The sequence below is a fragment of the Trachurus japonicus genome, chromosome 1, assembly GCF_045865225.1.
Source record: "Trachurus japonicus isolate A0001 chromosome 1, Traja_1.0".
Classification (NCBI taxonomy): domain Eukaryota; kingdom Metazoa; phylum Chordata; class Actinopteri; order Carangiformes; family Carangidae; genus Trachurus; species Trachurus japonicus.
Window position 1 is genome coordinate 5,294,698 of NC_140907.1, and position 9,156 is coordinate 5,303,853.

At 39.8% G+C, this 9,156-nt stretch overlaps 2 protein-coding genes across 3 annotated transcripts; both read left to right on the forward strand.

Moving 5' to 3' along the window:
- Positions 1-872: 872 nt before the first annotated feature.
- LOC146991268 (CMRF35-like molecule 9) lies at positions 873-3,536 on the forward strand. Its single transcript, XM_085788285.1, has 4 exons — positions 873-1,306; positions 2,352-2,474; positions 2,704-2,852; positions 3,282-3,536. The coding sequence occupies exons 1-4, from the start codon at positions 988-990 to the stop codon at positions 3,534-3,536; spliced, it is 846 nt and encodes a 281-aa protein (XP_085644411.1). The 5' UTR covers positions 873-987.
- A 1,675-nt stretch (positions 3,537-5,211) lies between these two features.
- On the forward strand, positions 5,212-8,590 carry LOC146991269 (uncharacterized). Of its 2 annotated transcripts, none has more exons than XM_085789956.1 (6): positions 5,212-5,613; positions 5,708-6,028; positions 6,746-6,775; positions 6,867-6,908; positions 7,089-7,216; positions 8,158-8,590. In XM_085789956.1, exons 1-6 carry the CDS (start codon positions 5,547-5,549, stop codon positions 8,476-8,478), a joined length of 909 nt encoding a protein of 302 aa, XP_085646082.1. In that variant the 5' UTR covers positions 5,212-5,546; the 3' UTR covers positions 8,479-8,590. The 2 variants fall into 2 exon arrangements, with proteins under 2 accessions (XP_085646082.1, XP_085646090.1); XM_085789964.1 differs by having other exon boundaries at positions 5,383-5,613; positions 5,708-5,770.
- The last annotated feature ends 566 nt before the right edge of the window (positions 8,591-9,156 follow it).

The following is a 9,156-nucleotide window of genomic DNA, read 5'->3' on the forward strand; positions in this document are numbered from 1 at the left end:
GATGGAGCAGGACCGATGGTGAAGAGGCAGCTGGGTGGATCAGGATCATTGGTGGAGGGGCCAAATCATTTTGCTTATGTGCCCCACTACTATATTCCTCCATCTTGCAGCAAGGAGAGAGGAGCCGTCCACCACCGCTGCTTTCCTGGTCAGTCAAGGTGCCATGAAGTGGATGATCCAGGCCGTCCAGAATTGCCTCCTCCTTCTTCAGTGCTCTAGTGCCTCAGGATGTTTAGTCTGTATCCTAGCAACAACTTCATGGAGAACTTCAGAATGGAGATGCAGGACATCTCCACCTCCCAGCCTTTAACTTTGCACCAGCAGCAGCACGACAACCACCACAAAAGCTTCTTCATCTCATCTGGGACAGGATGGTGTCCTCCAGATCTGTCCATTTTCAATGAAAGAAGCTCATCTCTGAAGAATGTCTTCTCTCCACAGAAGCATCCATCAGTAGATGACAAAAAACACAACAAAAATAAAGCAAATGTTGAGTAAAAACTAAAAAACTCAGAGCTACCAGACTTTGCTGCTCCCAGTTGAAGCGCATGTTCCGGAAACCTGTTGCTTAAACCAAGATTATTATTATTATTATTATTTATTTATTTATTTTATTTTTAGATTCGATTATTATATGGTAACATACTGTAAAATAGATAACCTCTTATTTTCAGGACAATTGTGTTTCACTTCTTGTCTGCAGACTACAGCACTTGTCTTCCGCTTTCAGTCAAGACCACATGGGTCAGTAGTAGTTGAGTGCTTATATGGATGTAATCTGAGTCCACAGAGGACCAGAGGGGCTCCTGAGACAGTGAGACAACTAAAGAGAATCTGGTCTAAAGAAGTGGTACGTAAGAATGAGGGCCATCTCTATCTTCTACTGTCTTTTATGTGGTAAGTGTCATCCTAAAATCCATATCTTCATTCAAACATAAAAACTCAATGAAGTTATAACACTTGTCACCTTGTGTATTTTTGGCAGCTATGTGGACAGAAGGAGCTGTCACAAATGTAGAGGGATTCCAGGGGGGGGAAGTCTCCTTCCAGTGCTCACATGCATTTGCCAGGAAAAATCATAAATACCTCTGCAAAAATGAGTGTAAAAAACCAGAGGACATACTGGTTGTTGTTAAATCTGGAAGTAGAGCAGAGTCAGGGAGGATAACTCTGGTGGACTCGGGCAACGGAGACTTCACCGTGACCTTCAGTCAGCTCCAGCTGTCAGATTCAGGAAGATACTGGTGTGGTGTGGACAGACCTGGTGTGGATACATACACTGAAGTAATCTTAATTGTAAAGGAAGGTAAGTGCGTGATGTGATTACTAATAATCAGAATAAGACTTATTTTTTTCACTTGATTTCATTTTTCTCTCTACATCTGCAGATATGTTTTTTGCTTCTTGTACTTTATTTGAGTGTTCACATTTCTGCTCCATGTTGTTAAGATTTCAGATTGAAATATTGTACATTATATTTAGTGTCTTTTCAAATTTTTGTTTCCCAATATTTTTTTTACCTGTGAAACTTTACAAAACGGAAGTAGGATTTAGCTGGTTGGGGTTTAGTTACATTTCACAAATCCATTTTCACTTCCAGGGACTTGCCCCAACCAATATTATTATGATTATTGTGAAATGATGATGGTGATGATGATTATCATTATTGTTATTGTTAAACTGCATGTTATTACAGGACAAAGAAGTTTCATACTCCACGTGTATTATAGATCAGGGGTTCTCAACTAGTCTCACTCTGGGACCCACATTTTCCCATGGTCATTAAGTCGCGACCCACTTTTATAGAATTCAAACCAAGAATTTTTTTTAAAGCCTTTAAAAACTCATTTAGCTCTTTGGAGACCAACAAAACGATATATTTGACTTCTAATGCATCTCTGCATTCAGAGCATATTCACAAAAGTGAATAAATATCAAATTGCACAAAATAAAGACCCACAAAACAAAACAAGATTCACTGCATTCAGGCCACATTAATAAGAAAGTAATATCTTTGCATTCAGAGCAAATAATAAGAAACTGAGGAGGACCATTACAACTGCATGTGTTCACGTGATACCTGCCTTTCAATACAAGTTATTTTTCAAAATAAAAGACATGTCCAACATCAGATGTGCATTAAATATTATTTACTTTTTTGACCAGCTGTCCGCGACCCATCCAGAACGGGTCCACGATCCACTTTTGGGTCCCGACCCACTAGTTGAGAACCACTGCTATAGAGGAAGCTCCTACTTTGTTTGATACTTTATACTTTGATCAGTGTTTCCAATTTAATAACAACTATAAAACTAAGGCTTATGTATGTTAATGTGGGGTTTCTGGTACAGTTCTGACAACAGTCAGACCTGACACTTCTACCACAAGGATATATCAGGATGTTTCAACCTCAACTGACTCAACATTGGAACAACAAACATCCTATACCAGTGGTCCCACAAACCAGTCAACAGGTAGGAAGAAGGTACAATCAAGTTCTGATAGAAACCATGAACAAAATGTATGGAAAAAGTAATATTGGATGCTGCCTTACAGCCTCAAACTGCACGATGGAAGGGGAATCAGTTTCGAGCACAGGTGAGAATCTAGCTAATCATTTGCTTGGTCCATGAATATCCGCTGGTGACTGGCACTAACTGTGGCTATGAAATTGTTGAGTCAACTGTCTTTGTCTTTGGACAGGGACCGTGTTGTATTCTGCTATCGGGGGTGTTTTCACTCTCACTGTTTTGCTGCTGGCAACCATATGCAGGAAGCGCAGGGAAATCTCAAAACCTCGACCACAACTTTGCCCCAACAGCACAGATGCTGTCTATGCAGATGAAGGAGAGGTACAGTTAGAGACACAAAGTGGAGATACACACATCTTTTCACAGGACGACACTCTTTCCAAAGAAACATGACAGCAAAATAAAATTTAAATGCCAATGACCAAGTTTCTCTTCCTGATTTCCCAGGACCACTACTGACCACAATTGTTACTTTAATTTAGAGCAACATTTGACATTTGAGGGAACAACCCATATCCTTTTCTAATGGTTTTTCAGAACAGATATTTTCACTTGCACAGCACAGGTATTAGTAATATTATAAATGGCTTTGTTTATTCCAGAGTCTCAGTAAATCATGACAGTGAGTCAGCATGAATAAATACAAGCTGTATAGTATTACATGTTTTGCTGCTGAATACAATACAATTACATTAATCCCAGTAAAAGGCAAAACACATGGGAACCTAATGATTCTTCTCTCTTCTACAGATTGACTGTGAGTACGATACCATTGGCGAAGTGTCCATTCAAACCTTATCTGAGAGGAGCTCTGGCTCTCACCATCCAATACAGGATCCACCAACATCTGCATCAGCAGGAGCTGAATGTAGCGCGTCCGTTCATATCTATGAAAACATCTGTACAGATACAGCAGGTGCAATATATTCAAACATCCAAAAAGATCATCGTCTCATCTCAAGAACACATGCTAAGCTTTTGCCAGCTGAGATAGGCTACAGCTAAGAACAGGTGAGACCTGTCTTGGAAAACACTCAAATAAACCAACAGCAATGGCTGTAACCAAACCTACAGAGAGCCGAGCCAACAATGTGTCCTCTCACTCCAGATCCTGCTCTGATCCCACTAAGTCAAGGCCTACATCACTTTGGTTTGGTTTAGAGTTATCAGGAACAGTCTGAGTTCATCTCAAAGATGATGCATGATACATAATCAATTTTTATGGCCATTAATGGACTGCTGCTCATCGTGTTCTGCTTCTGCACTCATTGCCAAGCACTTATCCTTCACATAAACATTTTATTCAAGAAGATGTGCTGAGAGTGTAGACTGTGTTCCTACAGAGCGGAGGCAGTCCGGTGTAGGCTCAATACGTAATTGTTATTAGAATTACTTTAAAAGTTTCTGAATTTCTTTCTCATACTTTTATTGAACAGAAATAGAAAAATGACAATGATGGTGGCACAAGTTAAAAACAGGAATTATCCTATATTATCGTCGTGCCAAAGCTTGAAATGTTCAAGTCCTAAGATTTTAAACTAGGAAATGATATTTGGTTGCATTACAGTATGTGTTGAGGTGTTGAATGTAGTAGGCCATGCCCTTTGACATTCACTTCTGTTTTCTATCTTTTGCTATAGTTTGAGTGTTTTTTCTTTTTTAAATAATAGTGATTTATTATGCTCGGATGCATATGTGATTACAGATGTGTTTCAGTTGTTTATAAGGGGCCTGAAACAGGCTGTAATAAAATGTATTTATGGATGCTGTAATACGATTTGCATTTGTGGGCTGCAAAACTCAGATTAAAGGTTTAAGGGTGACTCCTAGTGTTCATATCAATCATTGCAGACCACTGAACACCGATATAATTTCTCAAATAAGAGATTCCTACACATTAATGTAAAATTGTTAAACATAATGTTTTGTTATTGATATGGCATATTAATGCCATATTGATCATTAATCTCATTCTCAATTGAGTAATCACTTGTTTGTTTGAAGACATCCCACATTTTCATTTGGATAGTATGCCTGCTTCAGACTTTCACAATAAATCAGTATATTTTATAATATCTAAACTTTTACTTTTTATTTTCAAGTTCCCACAATATCACTGGAATGTTGAATACGTATTGGAGCCTGTTGTTATATGGATCACATGCTATCAAAATGGATCTTAAGATACAGATGATGATGGTACCACTTTTTAAAAAGCATACTGTAAAAAGTCTTGTTTGTGATATCCTGGTGAATATTTAGCCTCTTTTAGCTCTGTGTTTTTGTCTCTAACAATTCCTGGCTCCAGATCAGGCTCTTTAACAGCTAAAAATGCACCAAAGATAACTGAAACAGCAGCTGTGGTAAGAGTAATTCAGACCAGTGAGGATGTAGGACGTACAACTAAAACAATGAGATACATCAGAGTCCAATATGAGTACAAGTAACCAACCAAGAATATTTTATGAAGTCGTTGTTCCAGTATCAAAATAATAACTTGGGGCAGCTTTAATTTCAAATTCATTGTTTTGTAAGGGTTATTTTAAGGTTAAAATAATAAAACATGCGTTGGAACCCTGTGAAAAAAACCCTTAAGGTGGTGTTTGTCCTGCCCACACCTACTTAATGGGAAGTAGCACCAGATACCATAAGTACAGTTTGTGATAGCACAGTGACTCACAGAGGATGGTGGGATGGTCTGGGAGGATGGAGCAGACTGAACTACTGTAGCATTCGTTTAAAAAAAAATCTTAACACTGACTTCTGGATTAACTGGTGAGGCAAATTTTGAAAGGTCAAAGGTCATCTTTTAAGGCACGTACCTCCTCGGAATTTCGATTTCATTGGCTGAATATGTTATGTGGATGAGTTTGTTTATGAAAGAGGAAGAGGTTTATGAACATGAACATGAGAACAGGTGACTGACATACAGTCGCAATCTTTAGTCCAGGTTGCCGCCACGTTGTGCACTTAGGAGACAATCTGACTGTGGGGACTGACGGTAAACTGGGAGTGATGGGAGCAAGCTGGATCTTGTGGAGAACAACTGTATCTGTCATCATCATTTTACTACAAATCCAAGGTGAGCTTTTTACACATTCTGACCTTTTACTCTGATCTGATAGATGGAAAAAAAAAAAAAAAGATCATGCAACTAACATAGTTTATTTTGTCAGCTCTGACCAGTATGAAATTCACAAGTGTGACTGGTGTGGAAGGTCAAGCATTTGACTTCAGATGTGAGTATCCAAATGACTTGCAGAGCAATGCGAAGTACCTCTGCTCTTCTGACAGCGGCAAGCCCCTGATACGGACAGAAAAACAAAACCACTGGGAGAAAAATGGACGTTTCTCTTTGTACGACAACACCACCGCAGCCTTCATCCTCATCAGGATTGAAAATCTTGTCCCAGAGGACAGTGGGACATACACTTGTGGGGTGGACATCAGCAGCTACCCCGATAACATCAGTTATGTAAAACTGAATGTCTCTCGAGGTACAGTAAGTCTTATGTTTCTCCAATTTTTCCATATTTCACCGACATGCACATCGTGAAATCTGGATTCTGGTTAGTGATTACTTTACAAGGCAGATGCTGTTGTGTTTATCTGGCTGTCTCTGGCAAGCTGTTGCCTTGTGTAACCAGGCTGATTCAAAATCTACCTGTTTTTACAACCAAAATGTTTTGTTTGTGACATTTTGTTCTGGGATGTCCACCTGGTGATTGTGAACTGATAATTTCAGGGCATGCAGTAAATGAGAACTAAGCCAAGTTTCTTTTCTCATGCTGTAGGCTACATGTTCCTCTTTTATCAGCTTTCCATTTCTATATAAATGCTAGGCTACTTCATTTAGGTGTTACAGATGTCTAAAATTAGATACATGACTCAGGGCCGTTGCTAGGAATTCTGGGCCCCCTGAAAGAATACTAAAGTGGGCCCCTGCCCCCTCACTTTTTTTCTTAGACTACGTATGTATTATATTTTTTTTTATTTAGCCTACTTTGTTTTGATGCTAATGCAGCATTACTATGAGTATTAGTCAGGGTCTTATGCAGAATAATTCAGTCATACAAAGATTAGACTACTGGGGTTTTTTGTGGGCCCTACTGGGCACTGGGCCCCTAGAATTATCATCGCCTTTCTCCCCTATACAACGGTCCTGACATGACTATCTGTAAACTTACAATCTTTTTGGTGCTTTTTGACAACAGCAAAACCTCCAGAAAATCTCACACATTTCAGTAAGTAAGCTCTTAGCAGTGCATCACGGTCTCTCTGGCCGCTCAGTTCACTTGAATATAACAAGTTTGTTTTGGTATTTTTATGTTTCAGTAACTGCAATGCCCATCTTTCCAAGAGACCTCACCCTTGACAGTGAGTGATTTTTTCCCCCACTGGTGTTCATATTATTTATAATTCTATGTATGTGTGTGTGTGTGTGTGTGTGTGTGTGTGTGTGTGTGTGTGTGTGTGTGTGTGTGTGTGTGTGTGTGTGCAGGGGGGAGGCAGGGGGTCCACTGCCAGGTAAACTTCATTTGTCGTTCTTTCCTGTAGAACTCCACATGCCGTTGTTCCTGACTGCAGTGATGTGTGTGGCAGCCATTATGTTTGTGTGCCTGTTTTCACTTTGTCTTCTTTGGACTGTTAAAGTCCAGAGACCAAGCCCAGGCAGGAACAGAGAGGTTTGTCCTTTTGGCATTTTTCTTTTTTAACCTTGATCAGTTAGGTCAAAAGGTCAATTTATGAAGTATTTGGGTTTTATGATCATTTACTGTACCTGCAAAACTGCATGCCCATCAGCTCCAGCTGTGCTTGTGTTCACCTGTTTGAATCAAAGAAAACACACGCACTCTCCAAAAAAACCTCAAGGAAAAAACTTAAGAGGTGCATGGCCAAAAATTGCACTGAATCACAAGTGGAATCACAGATATTAGACAAATATTAGAAAAATTTGAAAAATGCATCATCAAGTGTTCAATTACAATATAGCCTACCCAAGAACGTCATACGTAGGGTTATCATAGGTAAATAGAACAATAAAAAAGTTTTATTTTATTTTTTATTGTTCTATATACCTGTGGCACTTTAGACGTCTACTTATGGGTTCTTGGGTATATTGTAATTGAACACTTGATGCATTTTTCTAATATTTGTCAAATATCTGTGATTCCACTTGTGATTCTTTATTATTGCTGCTTGTACGACTTCATGGTATTGAGTGATTGACCACAGCTGCCAGTGTGTAAGTGCATCACTTCCTGTTGTGATGTTGTGGAAACCAGTCTGTGTGTTGTAAGCGCTGACACAGTTTGCAATAAAAAGTCAATAAGAAGGACACGAATGCTGCTGAGCCTCTCTTCTTCTTTTTGCGTTCACCTGTTACCATGCACATTAACCTGCTGACATGCTAAACCAACATGGCAAACATAGTAAACAGGTTTATACGTCTTCAACATTAGGGTTGTTTGGGAGCATGTTAGCATGTTGATGTTAGCACTGAGCTGCCAGCCTGGCCGCAGACTATTAGTTTTTGCCTATTAAAAGTAGCACATTGCCCAGGGAACACATAAAAAAACAAACTGAGAAGCAATTCACCATCAGCAGGTTTCTGTTCTCCTCGCAGGCGTCATCTGACTACGAGACCATGATGCCTGGTGTGGGAACTGAGCCGGAGCTCCGCTGCACCTCTTTTGCTAGAGACGGTGCTGAGCTTTCACCTGCATCGCCACCACCTGACCTCTGCTCCCACTTCACGTCAAAGCAACGGGAGTCTGCCGTCACTCTCGGCCTCGGTGAATATGTTGATGTGGATGCACTTGGGCACATCTGCCCTTACCAACATCTGGATCTCAGCCAGTTAGAGGAGCACGTCTATCACAGCCTCAATGGAAACAGTGGTCCTAAAGAGGGACATCTGGCAATCAAACAGCAGGTTAACTTCTGATATGATTTATTTACGACTTGGGTTGAGGTTTTGTTTCCTTCAAAATGAATTTCTCTTTAAGGCTTCAGTAAACGAGAATTTATTCTTTAATGTGCATGGATTTAAAGCAGAAGTAAGCGATCCGGTGGTTTTGGCTAACTTCCTGTCAGCCAATGGAGTTAGCAGTCCCCGCCCTCGTCCCTACGTCACCACATTCACGCGCATCCCTTGGCTGCACACACAGAGAGGACCGCCCCTTTATGCCGTTCTCTCTCCTCATTGGATAAAGGTTGTAGGATACAAGGAAAGTTTTCTCCTCGGCTTACAGCAGAGCAGAGTGACTGACAGACCCGTGTTTCCGACCAAACACTCTATATAAGTGATTGCTGTCGGAAGATATTACTATTTAAGACTTATATTAACACAAATATTCCGCTTACTTCTGCTTTAAGAATTGACCGGTACAATAGTAAAGTAGTTGTTTTTTTGCTGTGTTTATGCTTACTATTTCTAGATGTAAATGTACTGTTTTGGATGACACAAATAAAGAGACTGAAAACAGATGCCACAGATGTAACACATATACCTCAGGAGCCATGAAGATTAGTGTGTCACTTTGAATAATGATAAAAATCACCAAAATAAACAAAATGTTTCTGCTGCTTTACTTTTTCCTCACCTTTCAAGCATTTACTTTGA

What these genes read in the sequence shown, in the direction of transcription:
- LOC146991268 (XM_085788285.1), top strand. Translation starts at nt 988, where the DNA reads ATGTGGACAGAAGGAGCTGTCACAAATGTAGAGGGATTCCAGGGGGGG. An exon ending in TCCCACAAACCAGTCAACAG is followed by an intron (nt 2,475 to 2,703) that starts GTAGGAAGAAGG and finishes GTCTTTGGACAG; the next exon opens with GGACCGTGTTGTATTCTGCT. An exon ending in TCTATGCAGATGAAGGAGAG is followed by an intron (nt 2,853 to 3,281) that starts GTACAGTTAGAG and finishes TCTCTTCTACAG; the next exon opens with ATTGACTGTGAGTACGATAC.
- LOC146991269 (XM_085789956.1), top strand. Translation starts at nt 5,547, where the DNA reads ATGGGAGCAAGCTGGATCTTGTGGAGAACAACTGTATCTGTCATCATC. An exon ending in CATTTTACTACAAATCCAAG is followed by an intron (nt 5,614 to 5,707) that starts GTGAGCTTTTTA and finishes TTATTTTGTCAG; the next exon opens with CTCTGACCAGTATGAAATTC. An exon ending in AGAAAATCTCACACATTTCA is followed by an intron (nt 6,776 to 6,866) that starts GTAAGTAAGCTC and finishes TTTATGTTTCAG; the next exon opens with TAACTGCAATGCCCATCTTT.